The 19423-nt window shown below is 37.0% G+C and overlaps 1 protein-coding gene across 2 annotated transcripts in view; it reads right to left on the bottom strand.

Moving 5' to 3' along the window:
* The window catches only part of CEP57 (centrosomal protein 57), a 45350-nt gene that overhangs the window by 25440 nt on the left and 487 nt on the right, over positions 1-19423 (bottom strand). The window contains exons 2-3 of one of the 2 annotated variants that reach the window (XM_021062690.1): positions 17313-17496; positions 10343-10498 (exon numbers count right to left, since the gene is read on the bottom strand). In XM_021062690.1, the coding sequence (XP_020918349.1) occupies positions 10343-10463 (121 nt within the window). In that variant the 5' untranslated portion in view covers positions 10464-10498; positions 17313-17496. Of the gene's footprint in view, positions 1-10342; positions 10499-17312; positions 17497-19302; positions 19421-19423 lie in introns of both variants that reach the window. The other variant, XM_021062689.1, reaches the window with a different exon arrangement.

The following is a 19423-nucleotide window of genomic DNA, read 5'->3' as shown; positions in this document are numbered from 1 at the left end:
TATATGGATAAAGTCTTCTAATAAAAGCCCGTTCTCACACATTATTCTTAGGCTGAACCTGTGGCATATGGAAGTTCCTGGGCCAGGGGTTGAATCAGAGCTGCAGCTGCAGACCTACGCCACAGCTATGCAGGATCTGAGTTACCAGCAGCTTGAAGCAACACTGATTCCTTAACTCCACTGAGTGAGGCCAGGGATCGAATCCACATCCTCATGGACACTATGTCTGGTTCTTAACCATGATTCGTAGTTGGATTCGTTTCTGCTGCGCCACGACAGGAACTCCTAATCTATTTCTTTTAATCCCATGTTCTTTTCACTCTGCTGCTGTGAGGAACTCCCCTCACACGTTATTCTTTAAATGATATTACAATACTAAGAATTTCCACTGAGTAACACTGCACAGCTCTGTGTATTCAAGTCTTCATGTATGCTCCTCACGGAGCACACACAACTGGCCTATGCTCAGTGACCAGGTGACTCTTCCACAACAGCACCCTTCCCAGGCCAGAGGGCTGAACTGTTTGGTTCCTTTTCTCCAATTAAGACTTGCTTCCAAAGGAAGGATTATTCCAGAAGCTGCTTCACATGGCCCAAAGCCTTTGTTTCCAGTTGCTATCTAGATTTAAAATCCCAGCTTCTCCCCACTGTATCCTAATACCTGAGATTTGTATTTGGACTAATAGTGTCCCTGAGGCTTTTGGCTTTACTTTCATTATATTTCTAGCATCTAGGTTATTTCTCTTTCCTGCTTTTAAGCCAGGTATTTTTTATTATTATATGAAACTGCTAATATTTATCTATGACCCTTTTCTCTCTGACAGTAATATTGCCATCCATCCTTTTTATTTTTTATGTTTGTCTTTGCCAACTTTTAGTCTATGTCATTTTATTTGGCTTAAAAGGCATGTATTGACTTTTGAGGGTTTTTTTCCTTTTTTTTAAAAAAACATAATCACTTTTGTCATCATGCCTGATAAATGTCATCTCATTTTTTTTCCCATGATATTTTATGCCTTCTAATTTTGTTTCCTTACTATTGTATTTTACTATATTAAGTATGGGCATCTTTGAAACTATCTACCTGGCTTATACACCTGTTTTCCTGGTTATTTCCTCTTCCCTCAACATGGCTCTAACTACAACTGATGTCTTCCTTTAGCTCCCTCTAACAAATCTGACCATGGCTGACTGGCCCATAGAGGGCACCCAACTGAAGCCCAGACAAGAGCTCTCTTCTCGGGATTTTTTGGATGCTGGTCCAAAAAGTAGAAGTCACTGTGGTATATGGAATGACTGGCCAAAGGGAATCTGCTATAGAGCACAGGGGACTCTACCCAGTATTCTGTGATAATCTATAAGGGAAAAGAATCTGAAAAAGAACCAATGCTAGCTAGCTAGAAGAAGGACAACAGAAAACAGATGGGGAGAAAATGCTGGCCATGACTGAGTCTGTGGTTTCAAATGTTCTTTCAAGTCCTCCTGTGTATCTATCTGCCTTTCTCTTCGTGGTTGTTCAATCCTCCCTTGCATGTGTGTAAAAGAAAAAAGATTTCTCTTTGCTAAAGCTGGTTCAGATTGGGAGTTTTTATCACCTGCAGCTAAGTTTTCATTAACTGCTCTTTGTTTTCTAAGTTTTTATTAAATAAATCTAGTACCATAAAGTTATAAAATGACTTATTATACCAATGGCGAACATATATTTAAAAATACAAAAGCAAATGAGTGTATATGCATACACACCCCAAATGCATTGTCTACATCAAAGAGATTCTATATGAAAAGAAGCTCATGTAAGATTTAACGGCAAACTTTTAACTTCATCCACTTACTTTAATTGGAGATTTTCTTAATTCAGATGATTAATTTACATTATATCTTCATTTTAAGTTATATTTTGACATAGCTTTTTAGTTTTATACTTATTTTTCTTACAGACATGCCTGCTTTATTGAGGTAAAAAAACATTCTGGGTGACAAAATGATGGATCTTAAGCTTTTTTTTTTTCCTTAGAAAAGTGGGCAAGCTCTTGTTTTTTTCCCCCTTCTAGTGCTCTCATATCTATGAGGTCATGTACCACTGCATTATTTATGTTCAAATAACCACATTACCTAGAATGACCCTTGAGTGGAACATATTCTATGTAGAAATGAAAAATGAAAGAGTCAGAGATTTTTAACTTCCTATATTGGGAACATATAAAGTGGGAAGTATATTTATAGAATAAGAAGCAAATTCAAATACTGATAGAAAAGTGACATACTGAAATATAGTAAATTCTGTATATAATTGTTTTTTCACAAATAAACGTTTCATAGCAAACACTAGATTTTTAAAAAAATTTTTATAATGATTTTTTTCCCATTATAGCTGATTTACAATGTTCTGTCAATTTTCTACTGCACAGCAAGGTGACCCAGTCACACATACATGTATACATTCTTTTTTCTCACATTATCATGCTCTAAGCAAACACTAGATTTAAAATTTTTATTCTCCTTACCTGCAGTAGTCCTGAACATACATTTCAAAATGAAATACATTTTGGTTAGTTGAGCATGACAATGTAAAATGCTTCTGGAGAACTTAGCAAAGATAGATACTGAGGGAGTTCCCTTTTGGTGCAGTAGATTAAGGATCTGATGTTGTCACTGCAGTGACTTGGGTCAGTGCTGTGGTGTGGTTTTGATCCCTCACCTAGGAACTTCCACATGCCACAGGCATAGCAAAAAAAAGAAAAGAAAAAAAAAGATAACGGATTTTCCTTAAACTTGAATGATCTCTGAAATGTCAACTCTGTAGGGGTAAGACACAACCTATTATTCATAACTGAAACTCCAATGCTACATATGATGTGTGGTATACGGCTGGTACTCAGATGTTTCAATAATCATATCTAGGAAGTCTCCATGATTATTAATTTAAAATATCACTTACAAGGTTAAGGGCAGCAATCTCTTTTCACTTTACCTAGCAAATTAAATCACAGCTTAGTGATTTATAACACATTCTTTGCCTAAGAGAGTCAGTGATTCTCTACCTTTACTGCACTTTCGTACTACCTGGTGAGCTTTAAAAAAAATCCCAATGCCTAGAATGCACCCCATACAAACAGCAACAAGCAAAAAATACCAAAGAATATTTGGAATGAAAGGTATGGATCCAAGAGGATCCTCAGGTGATTCTAACATGCAAAGTTTGAAACTTTCTTATAACTTTTTTTTTTGGTCTTTTTGTCTTTTTAGGGCCGCACCCGTGGCATATAGAGGTTCCCAAGCTAGGGGTCCAACTGGAGCTGTAGCCACTGGCCTATGCCACAGTCACAGCAACAGAGGACCCGAGCCACGTCTGGACTTACACCGCAGCTCACAGCAACCCACTGATCCTTAACCCACTGATCGAGGCCAGGGATTGAACCTGTTTCCTCATGGATGCTAGTCAGGTTCACTAACTGCTGAGCCAGGACGGGAACTCCAAAAAAACTTTCTTATAACATTTAGAAGCACTGAAAGCATGGGAGACTTTCACTACTTCTGAGTCCGGTTTGCCATTCAGAGTTGTATTAAACATAGTAGATCTCAGTATCACCTCATTTTCTTTCTTTCTTGGCTGTACCCATGGCATATTTAAGTTCCCAGGCTAGAGGTTCAATCACAGCTGCAGCTGCCAGCCGCAGCAAAGCCAGTCCCGTGCCGCATCTGCAACCTACACCAGAGCTCATGGTAATACCGGATCTTTTAACCCACTGATCGAGGCCAGGGATCGAACTCATATCCTCTTGGATACTAGTCAGATTTTTAACCCGCTGACCCACAACAGGAACTCTTACTTGGAATATTTTTATCACAATATATTAGCACAAGTTTGCTGCAGGTTAAAGAAAAGGGGGGGGGACCCCAGATCATTGGTACACATCTTCAATTTCCATAGTGTTTTTCTGTCTTGATAGCTCTTTACCCTTCTGAATATTTGCACTTGTTAGCTCACTGCTTAAATACCGCAGTTTTCCAAAATTCTTTCCTCCTCCACGCTCATAGATTCATCTACTACTGTATCCTTGTTGATGCCTAAGTTCATTAGTGCAGCATTCCCTTTCGCATTTCACTTTTTTTTCACGTACTTACTGTTCATCTCCGCCTAACTCATAGGCTCTTAAAGCTGACAGAGCCAAAATTATCCTTCCTTCAAATGTTTTGTTTTACCTATAATCTGTCTTAATCACACCACCTTTCATCCACAACAGAAACCTTGGACTCAAACCTCCATCTTCTTCACTGCCACACTGAAATATGCATGAATCTCTCCTAATCAGTCTCCTATTCTCTATCCCACAGGCAAAGGAGACCCCCCCAAAAAAACCTCCCCAACCCCCCCCCCAAAACCCTGAGTTTTCCTTAAACTGACATTGCTTCAGTTTAGAGTAATTTCTGACCTAAATTTCAGCTCAACAAACTTTTTTTGGAGTACATATGATGTGTAAGGCACTCTGTAAAGACGAAAGAGAGAATATAAAAATAACCGATAGTCCTTGCTTTCAAGGAGCTATTTTCCAGATTCTGGAAAGAGAAGCTACCATCTACTCTTCCTGTATTTGGTTAAAAAATTTTTTTTACATAAACAAAACACTACTCTAGATGTATCATATTCTTTATTACACTGCTTCTTGAAGGATGGGGCATGGCCCGTAGGGAGGTAGAGCTCACCACCAGGGCCTGTGAGCTCAATACTACTTTCTTCATATGTCTAAGATTTTAATTACTCTTTCCACTGTGTTGACATTTGCAAAGATGATGCAAGAGCAATGCTGGGGTAAAATTGCTGATTTTAGGGCAAATCAAGACAGTGGCATTAAACCATAATTCTGGCATTGGACTCTTCCCTGCCACACACTACTAGTAAGAAAAAACAAAGCTACTTGTTTGCTGTCCCCAATGAAGCAGTAAAAATCATCAAATCGCAAACCTTGAGTTCACATCTACTTAATATTGTGCAACAAAATGGGAAGAATGCATCTGTAAAGTACACACTAAAGAATAATGGTCTTGATATACAAATGTTTGCACAGTGAACTAAACCAAAACCATTTCCTTCAAAGGAACACCATTTTTACTTGAAAGAACTTATGTTAAACTATGACTATTCAGGCTTAAGATATTTTAGTAGTCATTTGCTAAAAAGAATGAGCTTATCTTGAATTTCTCAGATGACATGAGCCTTCAAAGATCTGACAATAACTTTTGTCAATGATAAAATTCAAAGGTAAACTAAAATTTCCGAAAAATATGTTATCTGTTCTGTGAACTTTATAGTTTCTCAATATAAAGATTTTCTTCTATTGAGATGAGTGATATTAACGAATGTAATTTTTTGATACTGTTTAGTGAGATATCAATTTTCAGGAGTGTGTATAAGTTGGTATAATTTAAAAAATCATGCATGGGTAAAGGAGCCATTCAAAGTTCAAAACAAACAAATGAATTTCAATGGAATAGTGCTTAAAAAAAGAAAAAGAAAGTTTAGAGGGCTGAACCTTGACTAACTTCTGGGAATTGGCTTTTGGAATGTTCTCTATGTTACTGATTGATAGGGTTGCTTTATATGACTAGGGCATTGAATCCTACTGCACAAGTCTGCCTAGACTGTGTAAACAATGTGTTTTATGAGAAATATCTTGATTAAGTGGGCAAAAAGTGTTTGTGTGACCAACTCCAAATAAAAACCTGTGTCTCCGAGAGTTAAAAGGGCTTTCCTGGGCAGAAACACTGCACACACGTTGTGCAGTTTATTGCTTGGAGAGTAGTGAGTTTTATGTGACCACCATGAGAAAGAACTTGGGAAGCCTGCATCTGGATGTCTCCAGATTCCACTACAATAAACCACAGTTGTAATTACAACCACTGCTGAATCCTAAATCCTCGTTAATCTGTAACCACATAGGTGGTCTTGAGGTCCCAGAGTATAAAAAACTCACTAATGTTTTCAGATTCCACACTGCAACTAAATATTAAAAAGAACATATCAGCCACGTGGTGATAGAGAATCAAAGGTGGATACCCATAAATTGTTGGAAAGGCTGTTAAAGTTCTACTCCTTTCCAAATGCCTATCCGTGTAAGGCCAGACTTCTTTTTCCACATACATCAAAACAACTTATCTTCACAAATCGAATGCAAAAACAGATACTAGAATCAAGCTGTCTTCTATTAAGACAGAAAGACAGGATTTACAAAGTGCAAAATAAAACAATGTTACTCTTTGTATGTAGTATGTTTTTTAAATATGGAAAATACTCTCCATCAAAATATGTATATACACACGGAATGGGTTTCCTGGATCAACAAAGTTTGAGATCTGACATTTTAGAAGAACACATGGGCAGTAAATTACTATCAATACCTAACATAAGCGTTATAAACTCGACTCTCCTCATTGGTCACAATGCCACTGAGCTTTCCAATAGAGACTTATAATAGATAATGTCAAGATGTTTTCACTCTCAGCTCTTTGGGGGATAAACAGCAGCTTGGGACAGTAAAAGACCCCAGACTAGTTGCCAGCAACCCCACCAGTTTATCTCAGCATACCATACATATATTACCATTTCATTTTCCATATGTACTATAGTCTATGAAAGGTTGAAAAGCACTGGCCTAGGAAAACTGCCACCTTGCTTCAAACATCCAAGCCATTCTTCACGTTTCTATCATCTGAAATGTACTGAACAAATAATGAGCTATGAGTTATAAAGCTCAAAGTCTTTGTAATGATGTTAGCATTTTTTAAAAGGGCTCTCTAAATACATTAATATATTTTTTGAAGGCAGTAATAATTTCAAATTTCTTGCTCCTTTCTTTTCTAACTTAAGTTCAAAATGAATGCAAGAATTACAAGGACAATTATCTCTTTCCATAGCATTAATCAAATTATATTTTCAAAGTGAGTTTCAGATAGCAAAGTGAAATGGTAATTTAGTAACAAAAATACATTAAACCATAACTAAGCTAGAAAAGAGTAACAAGTTCCCCCCTCTAAAGTATTAGTGAGAAAAAAAAAAAAATTTACTAGGTATTTAAAGAAGTTTACCATACCAAGTACGTATTAAAAACAAGCCTCCTTTCGGTAAAAACTTGAGAGTTTACTGAGCAAAGGAAAATGTGGGAAGAGAAAATAGTTTTGATATTGCATATGTTAAAGTAATCATTTAGAGGTGTTTCTTCATCAGTAAATTAAGGGTTTTTTTTTTTTTTTTGCTTTTTAGGGCTGCACCCATGACATATGGAGGTTTCCAGGCTAGGGGTCTAATGGAGCTATAGCTGCCAGCCACAGCCACAGCCACACAGGATCCTTAATCCACTGAGAGAGGCCAGGGATCAAACCCACAACCTCATGGTTCCTAGTCAGATTCGCTTCCGCTGTGCCACGATGGAAGCTCCTTCATCAGTAAATTATGAATATACCTATCTTATACAATTTTTCTGTGAGGAGTAAATGAAAATATATTTGCTTTGTCTGGATTACTACTGCATTTCATTCCTTTCATTTTTTTAAAAGTTTAATTATTACTATTGTGGCAATTATATTTACCAATGATTCTCTAGCTAAGAGTGTTATATTTTAGCCACATATGAATTATACAGGCATTTGTAAGTTAGTTTAGGAGTCCTTTTGTTTGTTTCCAAGTAGGAAATGCATTGCAAATTTTTAAAAATCAATCTCAGAATAACTGTTTTGTAAACTGTGGACTGACTATATAGTAAAATATTAGGTATATAACAATACCCAAGTATAGCTACCAGTGTACATCCTAGCCCATAAAAGGGCCTTGAAAATGGTTGCTGAAATCAATTTAACCTGAGGTCTAGTGTCTTTTAAGAATTTCAGTAATTGATACTCAATTTTCTAACTAGAAACACCTTATTTATAAGCTAACTGTACCTCAAAGATGATGATGATAAAATGCAAATTAGTTTAATGGTTAATAAAACAATCGATAAAGTGCTACTCATCACAATATAACAGTTACAGACTTTTGGCAATGTAGAAAAATAACAAAAGCTGGATAACTTTCAAATAACATAGGTTAAAAACCCAAAGATAAATAACAGAAACCCACAGTGGAACAAAAACCAGTTAAGTTTTACTAATTTTTTTACTAAAAAAAAAAATAAGCACACACACACAAATATGCAGGAGTTCTAGCAGGAATACAAAGTCTAAGAATTAGATATTAATCCTACTACATCTAGTTCTGATCCTTATATCCAAAGAAATTTTTTAAAAAGTAAAAGCAAATTTTAAAAAGAATCTAAGAGTAAGAAAAATTAAATGGGGCAGATTTATTCAGAGTCATCAAACGTTTATTAGTTAGCAATATAAGCTAAATTCTGCTTGTGAGTAGCTAGTGGTTTTAAGGAATATGAGGGCGGAAGCATAGAAAGAAGAATGTAAACAAGAGAAATAATAATGTAGAAAACAGTGAAGACCAAGCTTCCTATAGAACATGGGATAAGCATTATGATCCATTATACTTTTACAGTGTTTTGGTATCAATCCAATGATATCTATCTTCAATATGGAGAGACACAGAAACCACTTCCCCCTCTCCCAGACAATAAATTGAAGCCTATGAGGTGTGACCAGAGGAGCAAGGGAGCTTGGAAGAGACATCTGAGAAGAGCAGAGAGAGTTTATGTGTTGAGGAAGCTGGTAGAAAGGGAGACTTCTCAGAAGAAATAATATATAATCCAGCCTTTAGAAAAAGAGTATAATTCTACAACCAAAAACTTTAATAAGAGGGTAGAGCATGAGAAATGCTTGTAAAATTGATATGGCTGGTGTGGTACATAGAACAAACCCCCGGAGATGCCTGTGTCCTAATCCTAGAATCCCTGAATACCTGTTATATGGCAAGAAGGACTTTGGGAGATGTAATTAAAGCTATGGACCTTAACAGAGAGAGAATGTTTCTGATTATTTCAGTGGGCTCAGTCTAACTAAACACATGAGCCCTTAAGAGCTGACAATTTTCCCTGGCTGTAATTAGAAAGATGCAGCAATAGAAGTCCAAGAGATTTGAAACATGAGAGAAGACGTGACCCACCAATACTTGTAGGGGACCACAAGAAAAGCATGAGAAAGAATGCAGACAGCATCTAGGAACAAAGACTAGCTCGGACTAAAGTCAGCAAGACAGTGGAACCACAAGTTCAACAACCACAAGGAACTGAACTTGGCCAAGAATCTGAATGAGCTAACAGTAGACACCTCCTCCCTTGACTCTCTAGTAAGGAACACTGTGATTTCAGTCTTGTAAGACCCCAAATAGAGGACCCTGCCCAAATTTTTGACCTACAGAAATGGTGAATACATTTGGGTTATTTAAAGCTGCCAAGTTTTTTGGCAGTCTGTTCCAACAGCAAGCAAACTAATAGAGATGACAAGTTTCATTTCCGGAACAAATACGTTTCAAAGAAGCCAGAGCAAAGGATGTGTAGGTAAGAAAGGATGGAAGAGTGGCTAGGGGGATAAGGCTGGTAAAGCAGGTGGAACCTAGGCTATAAAAAAATCAAAGACTTTGTTATTTAAGCCATAGAAAGGTGCTGAAACACTAAAGTGGAAGAGATGATGACTAACAGAAAATGGCAGCAATACTGTTAAATGGGGACGAGAGGAGACTAAGGGCGGAGAAATTGGTTAGGAGTGCACCACATTACCTATGCAAGAGATGATGAGAGCCTGAACCAAATCAATGAGAATGAAGAGACAAACAGAACCAATACGTTTTTGGGATATTTCAGAAGAAAAACACAAGTCTTGGTTCCTGAACGATGCTGGAAATGACAGAGCAGTCCCAAATGACTTAAAAGTAATTTAGTTTCGAGGATCTGGTAGATGATGACGTTTAATAAACAACAAAAGAAGGCATGTTTTGAAGAGGTTAAAAACAGGAAGGGGGAAATATATTCTCCTCTAATTTTACGTCTTTTTTTATTTTTATTTTTTTTGTTGCCATTTCTTGGGCCGCTCCTGCAGCATATGGAGGTTCCCAGGCTAGGGGTTGAATTGGAGCTGTAGCTGCCGGCCTACACCACAGCCACAGCAACGCAGGATCCGAGCCGCATCTGCGACCTACACCACAGCTCACGACAATGCCGGATCCTTAACCCACTAAGCAAGGCCAGGGATCGAACCGGCAACCCCATGATTCCTAGTCGGATTTGTTAACCACTGAGCCACGACTGGAACTCCTCTCCTCTAATTTTAAATGGAAGACACAATTAAGAGGTTTTATCAGTGAGCAAACACATGCAAAACCCACATCTATTTTGTTAGGCTCTATTACCTCTGCTGTTGCTTTCCGGATAGGCAAATGTAGGCTTATTTGGGGAGCGTCGTAGATCACTGTTAAGGAAAGGCTTATCGGGTGGATATACTACATATGGAGATGAGGAATGGCGAACCATACTTCCACTAGATTTGATGGTTCTGCTAAGATGTTCTGAAAAATAAAAATACAGAAATTATCTTTTCAAAAATTTAAACCACAAATAGCATGTTCATGACTAAGAATTGGACTGTCCTATGTTCCACTGATAGTGACAACAGAAAAAATAGAATCCAATGACCATACACAACAGAATCAATCACTACTTAAAAATAATAAAGCTTTTAAAGTGTTATAAGTCTAAATACAACCATATGCCAAACACCATAAATAGGAAATAATATTCACACAACTTGAACACATGTTGCACAGATACTTAAATATAGTACTCACAAAGGACTTAATATAGTTTCTTTAAAAAATATGTACTTTAAGATATAAATTTGGAAAAGAAAATATTTTTTATAGTATCAAAAACTGGTACAAAGCAACTGAATTAATCTATCCCCAATCAACTAAATACTTTCTGAAAATCTATATACTTTCTGTAAATCTATCAAAGTCCAAAACTCTGTGATAAACGGAAAGAAAATAAGGCAGAACACTGTCTCAAAGATTTTACATTCAGTTGGGGAAAAGAAGAGGGAAGCCATTAGAAACATTGAAGTTTATCAAACATCTAAACATAAAACTCTATTTCCACACATACACCAGTGTGTCATTTGTCATTCTCTTCAATTTGGGATTATGTTCCACATGACAATTTCGAGTGCAGGGGATGCTAACTGGGGAGTTTTGTTTGTTATAGGTGACTTCTTATTGGTAGAAAGAGGTTGAGTGGGAAAAGCTCAGATGGAAGATAGGGCTGCTAGCTGCTCAAAACTCTCAGACATCCATTCTTATTCAAATAGCCACAGGAAACTAGGTTCTCAACTCTTACCTTTGGCTAACTATGACTATAAAGCACAATAATCTATGTCCAAAAGTACAAAGGAACAATGAATATTTACAATACAGTAAATGGCCTCCTGGAATAAACAAAGGTCATCAAAATAACTGTACTGTATCTGAATCTTATTAAAAACTGGAGATTGTACTGCCATCTTAAAATTCACGCAATTTTCCAGTTGACTTAAGAAAACAAATTGAAAAACAAAACAACACACTATGGCTGTGGAAACTTAAGAAAGCAAATTGAAAAACAAAACAACACACTATGGCTGTGGAAACTAAGACAGCAAAGACCTTGGAAGGGGTAGTAAAATCTCAAAGTGGTACTTAATGCTACTCTACTGTGAAAGGGTGGTCACAAGCAACAACAACTAAGAGTTGGCATTTTTTTAAACTTTTGGGCAAAATGACATCAAGTTTTGGAGGCGGCTGGAAAACAGGGTGTTTTCAATTCTTAAAATACATAATACTGCCAAGGCTCTTGCAAAATACCATGAATAATCACATAGCTTAACTTTAAATACCATTTTCACAGAGAACCTTATGCCTCCATACAACCTACTAGAATCCTATCATTTATAACAACTACTATTCAAAGAACAATGGTTAGGAAACATTTAACATATAATGAAGATAAACCATGAGCAAATTCACTTATGACTTTCTTTTCCTAATTAATTTACTTTTTTTCTTTTTTGGCTTCACCCATAGCACATGGAAGTTCCTGGGCCAGGGATCGACTCCAAGCCACAACTGGGGCAATGCTAGATCTTTAACCCACTGCACCACAGAGGAATGCTGTCACTTTATGATTTTCAAAACAAATTTTATTAGTATTACCAAATACTGCACAAATATTAACAGAAGAACTGTGCATAAATAATCTGCCAAAAACCAAACCAAAACAAAATGAGAACAAACCACTTTTGTTAAATTCACTGCCTCCTGGCTCTTGTAAAATTTTTTAACAGTTCAAGATTTGCCCTTCAACTTGTCACACATATTTCATCAAAATCCTGCTCGATTTGGCTTCCTAGCAAATAACAAATTGCACAAATGTCATAGGAAGGCAGTGAAGAAAATGTAAATATTGACTTGAGACTGCTATCCTTAGAAAGGTCTGCCAGCAAGGTTGGTTCCAGGCAGGTTATCTCAGAACTTGAATTTTGGGAAGGTTCCGAATACTGTCATCATAAGAGCCAGGGGTCACCAAGACCAGCCCTGGACTCAGTGATTTGCTAGAAAAACTGGCAACCTCGACATAGAGTTATACTTATGGCTACTATCTATTACAGCAAGGGATACAGAGCAAAATCAGAGAGAGGAAAAACTGTAAAAGATCAGGCACTTCCACAATTCCTTTCCAGGTGGAGTCATACAGGAGGATGTGCTTAATTCCTCCAGCAACCTAACAGTGACAGGTCTGTCAATGGCATCTACCAACGAAGCTCACGAGACTCAGTGGTCAAGGTTTTTATTGGAGGCTGGTCATATTCCTGACTCCGAGAAGGAAGGCAGGTGTTCAACATTGTTTGTATAAACAGTTTTAAGTGCAGTGAACCACTCTTTTATCACTTACTGTTAAAGTTCTATATCAGTATAGGAAAATATCACTCAAGTTCACAGATGCCAACCAAGAGCTAACTTTGTAAACATCTCTTTCTAAAAGTAGCAGTCATCTGAGATTATGGAAGAGTTCAAGAGAATTCTTGCCTTCAATGCTATATGCCATCCAATCATGGTACTTGAGAACTATGGTAGGACAAAGGATACTTTAAGCAGAACGTTTATGCTCTCTCCTCTCATATGAGTATTAAAAACAACAATCCATAAACTCAAACTCCCAAAAGACTTTACAATCTACACTTTCATCAGCTGGGTTGATCCTCATGACAATCCTGACAGGTAACTGACAAGTGAGAAAGTATCTCCATTTTATAGCTCAGGAAAATATACTGGATTTATTTTCAGAACAATGAACAAGTTATTTTAGATTCAGCACACTGTTTTTTCCTAACACATTCATGTTCTCCCTTTAATTATCACAAGAACCTTGTGAAACAAGCATAGCAAATATTACTGTCCCCGTAATATTTGGAGGTTCCCAGGCTAGGGGTCGAATCGTAATGTAGCCACCGGCCTACACCAGAGCCACAGCAACGCGGGGTCCAAGCCTCGTCTACGACCTACACCACAGCTCACGGCAACGCCAGATCCTTAACCCACTGAGCAAGGCCAGGGATAGAACCCACAACTCATGGCTCGTAGTCGGATTCGTTAACCACTGTGCCATGATGGGAACTCCTCTGTCTCCGTTTTGCAGATGAAATGACAGAGGCTAGGAAAACTTGAGCCATTTGCTTAAAATTTCATAGGTTTTAAGGAGCCCAAGTCCAAGTTCTAATCCAATCCTCTTCCCATGACCACAATCATTCAATAAATACTTTTCCAACTAAAATGATAGGATTCTATGAGACACTTTCCAAATTAAAAGCAAAATGTTTAACCTGACCACTTTATGGTGGTTTTAGTTTTTAGGGCAAATATTCTACTCAGGAACACTTATGATTCAAATACTCATTAAACATCTCTGAGTTCTGTGTTAAGTATGAAGGATGATCAAAAAAATGGTATATTTGCCTTCTTTTCAAACAGAATATGCAACATGGCTGGAAGAAATCGAGTACATAAAAATTTAAATACCATTTAGCAAACCACACCCAACTATATAAAAATCCATTCCACTAAAGTGAAAATCAATATTAACAAATGCAAAAAAAAATTCAATAAAATTTAATATCTAGCCATTACTACATAATCTCTTCTGTGTAGAAAATCTACACAGAAAAATGGCAATACATTTAATGGTGCAAATTTTAAAATGTTTTGAATTCTTTTAAATTCAAAAACAAGGCAAAGATATCTATAAGACAACATTTAGTCAATGTTGTGCTGCATTTCCTAAACTGCACATTAAGATAATGAAAATAAATAACAGATATTAAGATTGAAAATGGATTTAAGTCAAACTTTATGGATTATGATCATCTAAAAAGAAAACACAAAAAAATCCTCAATTATTAGAACTGAAGTTTAACCAATAATGACTGTACATACTAGTTAGAAAATGCAACTTATGAAAACATATAAAAAATAACTACTGCTAGTAGAAACAGCTTACTACTTAAGCTTAGTAAATGTACAAGATTTGAGAAATTATGGAACTTTATTAAAACTGGAGTAGCATAACATGCTCAGATAGATCAATAGTTAAAGGTGTCAGTTATTCCCCAAATAAACTAGAAACTGAATGCAATTTCAATCAAAATTCCAATACCAGATTCTAGAATTTCTACTAAAGAATAGCAAAGGACCAAGAAAAGCTTACATTTCTCTTGAGGAACAAGGAAGATAGCTGCCCTCTCAAACAAATAAAAAAGAAAAATCATTAAGACAGAGAGTTATAGACATAGGGAGACAAATACAACAATGGAACAAAGAGCCAGTAACACACCCACACACATGGAAATTAATATGTTGACAGCTGGTACTGTAAACCACTGGGGAAAGGATGAATTTTAACAAGTAATGCTGAAATAATTGTGTATCTTAAGTAAAACATGAAACTGGATCCCTACACAGCAAACAAGTCAATTTCAAGCAAATAAAAGATTTACAAGGCCCCAACTTTAAAATTTGTAGAGACAAATATAGAAGAATATTATTAAGGCCTTGGCAATAAGGAAGAATTTAACCAAAAAGCACTAATCATAAAAGAATAAATTTTCTTACATTTAAATAAAGAATCTTGTTAAACAAAAGATATCATAAAAGGATGAGCCAAAGTATTTAGAATACGCCAAACAGGTGAGGATTAACATCCAAAACACATTAAGCAACTATACATCAGCCAAAAAAACAAAACAAAACAAAAAAACAACCAGACAAACCACTGGAAAACAGGTAAAAGGTACCAACAGGCATTCACAGAATAACAACAACAAAATCCACAAGACTAGAAAAACTATGAAAAAAAGTGTATCTTTACCAATGGTCAGGGAGCACAAAAAATACCAAGAATAGGATATCATTTCACACTCATCACTTAGCCATAATAAATAAATAAATAAAGCAACGCAACACCATCTGTTAGAGAGGATACATATTAAAGGAGACTGATGCTGGTAACATATACTAGTACAATCACTTTGAGAAGCAATTTAGCATTTCGAAATAAGCATACACTCTATGACCTAGCATTTCAATGAACTATTCTCTCCTCTTTTAAAAAAAAAAGAAAAGAAAGAAAAGGGAAAGTTCAGTCTGCAGTTTGAAGTCACTGCTCCTCCAACTATTTGGTTTCGGGACTCCCTTACACTCTTAAAAATTAACGAAGACCCCAAAGAGCTTTTGCTTATGGGGGTAATGTCAATTGATATTTATCACATGAAAAACCCAAACTGAGGAAATTTAAAGATATTTACTAATTTAAAAATAAACCCATGAAAGTTCCTGTTGTGGCTCAGTAGGTCACAAACCTGACTAGTATCCATGAGGATGCGGTTCGATCCCTGGCCTCCCTCAGTGGGTTAAGGATCCAGAGTTGCCATGAGCTGTAGTGTAGGTCGAGGATGCAGCTTGGATCCTCCATTGCTGTGGCTGTGATGTAGGCTTTCAGCTGCAGCTCTGATTCAACCCCTCCTAGCCTGGGAACTTCCATATGCTGCAGGTGGGGCCCTAAAAAAAAAACCAAAAAAAACCTCACAAAATCAAAACCAAAAAAACCCCCATGACATTATCATAAACAGAACTTCTGAGTGAAAACAACTATATCATCCAAAAAGTTTAGTGAAAGGTGTGGCACTGTTTTACATTTTTGCAAAGCTCTTTAATTCGTGGCTTAAAAGAATGCTGCTAACTTCTTTTATTTGCTTCTGCATTCATTCTGTTTTGGTTGATGTATATGAAGAAGCTTGTCTCCCACAAAGTGAGTGAATAAGGAAGGATACTGCAGATCCCCTGAGAGGGTCTCAGGGCCTCCAAAGGTCTTTAGACCACTCTTTGAGAACTGTCACTCTAGAAACACTTTAGCACACATGGAACATACAGAGATGCCCACAACAGGATTGTTTACAGTAGCTGGCAAACAAATGAACAAACTCTAAAAACCCTGAAGCCCATCAAGACACCATACTAGAAATATAAGAGGCTCTGCTATTTGCAAGCTATGTAACCTTGACTTAACCTGTGCCTCACTTTGCTCATTTGAAAATGGAAATACTAATGCCAACCTCATAAGATTATTGTGAGGATTAAGTGAATTTATATATGAAAAATATTTAAAATGCTGATCAAATCAGATAGTACTATACAAGTATTACATATTGTTATAACCTCAAAATGTATATGAGAGTAAAAGCAGGAAGATGAATAAAGGGGCATGAAAGTATTCATTGTCTTTCTCAAAAATTAATCTTGTCTTTCTCAAAAATCAATCTTTTATACATTGTTATGAAATCTCTGACATATTCATAAATATTTTTATGAGAAATAAAAAATAGAGTGTTGGTTAATGGACCTGGCTAAAAAGCCAGGGAGATCAAATAGATTAGCTTATTAATTAAGTTCAAGGTCATATAAGAGTGTTTGACCATGGTTACTGGGAATAGTAAAAAAAAAAAAAAAAAAAAAAAAAAGACATTCTTCTGTTTCAACACTATGCTGTCTATATTTCTATTCATATCATTATACCTGATCACAATTATTTTTCTGAGGCTCTCTATTAGTGAGTTAATACATAGCAATCATTCAATAAATGTCAGCTGCTAGCCCTTACTCTTCTTGCTGTGTGAAAGAATGCTTACAAGAACAATTCAAATGTATCACCTATTGCCATGTTGTTCTCATTTAAGATTTACCTTGTAGCTGCTTCTTAAAGATTACACTATTTGTGAATCTACCTGTTAAAAATCCTTACCTGCTAGGAGTTTCCATTGTGGCTAGTATCCGGACTAGTATCCATGAGGATGAGGGTTCGATCCCTGGCCTTGCTCAGTGGGTTAAGTGCGTTGCTTTCAGCTGAGCTGTGGTATAGGTTGCAGAGGTGACTCGGATCCTGCTTTATTGTGGCCCGGGAACATCCATATGCTGCACGTGGGGCCCTGAAAAGAAGAAAAAAAAATCCTTACCTACTAAAAGCATCTTCATTTACTAAACTTGCTCTATGCTGGGTTTATTGATGTTAAATACACAAATTGTTAATGTCCACAACCCTGAAATCTCATTATGAGTCGTCTTCTGAGTTCATGTTGTAGTTTTTATAAAGGTCTTTCTTCTGTTGATTTTATTATCAACTGTTTATTAAGTTAAAGTGCTTTTTAACCTCTATTGGAAATGCCAGCCTTATTTCTGACAGGACAATAGTGTCTTAGCAGGGCCATTTCTTATACTCTGATAAACTAAATTTAGTCATTTTTGTTTTGAGACATAGTGACCTCCAAATTAGACATTTGATGCAGCAGGTCAAGTCATTATACTTTGATTTGTAAAGGATCCTAGATATTCAGAGCAAATTTCTCCATATTTAGAATCCACTTACAGCTGAGCTTAGCATATTATATATATATACACACACACTATATATATATATATATACTATGTATATATATATGCTTTCCTAGTAAACATTCCATAAAATTTCTGTCCAGGCTACCTTAAAGACTAATGGTTAACCACATCCCAGTAACCACTCAGCTAGATGGCCTTGGCAGAATTCAGCTCAATTCAACATTCATAGGAATTTTCCTTGCTTAGTTTCCAAGTGCTGTTTTGAGAGCAATGAAAAGACCCCCATGCCAATTATCTTTACTTATCTTTTCTCCCAATTAAACTGAAGTAATAATCACAGCTCATATCCCATCTATCTACTGACACTTAATAGTCTTAACAGTTCCTCTTTCATCTTCTCATTTACTGACCTAATTCCTGAATAACTCCAATTGCTTCATTCATTCCTTCTTCTTAATCTTCCCTGATCTCTTAATTAGCTACCCTCCTTGTGCTGAAACCCTGAGGATCACTCTGGCCTCATTATCACATATCACCAAAAGCTGAAACAGGAAAAAGTGTCTTTTCACCCAGGTGACTCTGCTCTTAGTAACCTTTCCCTGTTAACGTTTACGACATTACCTTACTACCTTACCGTGATATTCTCCTGCCTTCTCCCCTCACCATCCCTCTCTTATTTTAATCTATTTTTACAATTCTTCCTAAGGGACTCTACACCCACACTACCTCTCTGCTCATTCCAAATTTTTTTCAAGGTTTCTGGAAGCACCTATTGTCTTGGCACATATTCCAAAATGCCTGTGGTGCTTTGTTCTCCTTCCTTTTCTGTTCCTGGGACAAGCATTTGCGAATCCTTCACCACCCAACTAGCTCTCTCTCTTCTCTCCCCAAGCAGTGCTCATCACCCTTGGCTCGGTTTTTCCAGCATGGTGGCACTTATGAAACAATACTGTGTATTAATCTAACTACGTGTAGATTCCTTCAGTGTTTGCTCCTTCAGAGGGATTCTGCTGTATTCATCTGTGCAATCCTAGAGCCTTTTAAAAGTACGCCAGACACTCAGCATTTGCTGCATGAAGAGATAATGGCTCTAACTTGAGCTTCTTCACATTCACATTCACTTCCCATCTATTCCCAGAGCGGCGGGTACCAGCCCAATTCAACAAAATACTAGTAACAGGCTTGTGGCTCTTGCGGAGGCCAAAACAATATTTAAGATCAGCTCCTCCGGTCGCCTCTCTAAAACGACCTTTACACAGAGGTCATCGGAATAAGGAGGCGGTGGGATGAATGCAGAAGGAAGAACAAAAGGGAGGGAGTACTGCTGGCAAAGCAATCAGCAGAAGCACTGGAGACTGGATTATTCAACAGCTGCCAATTAAGGCAACTAGAGCGCCTACCTGGTCTCGGAGCGCTTTCAAGCCTGGCCGTTACACCCACGTGACCCAGGAGCCCAGCTTTCGCAGCACGGGGTGCGTTGGGTAACCATCCCTGCGGGTCCCAGCAATGAACGGCCACCTG

This window comes from Sus scrofa, chromosome 9 (genome assembly GCF_000003025.6).
Source record: "Sus scrofa isolate TJ Tabasco breed Duroc chromosome 9, Sscrofa11.1, whole genome shotgun sequence".
In the NCBI taxonomy this organism is placed as follows: Eukaryota; Metazoa; Chordata; class Mammalia; order Artiodactyla; family Suidae; genus Sus; species Sus scrofa.
The sequence above is the reverse complement of the archived record's forward strand: the minus strand, read 5'-3'. Positions and strand labels throughout refer to the sequence as shown.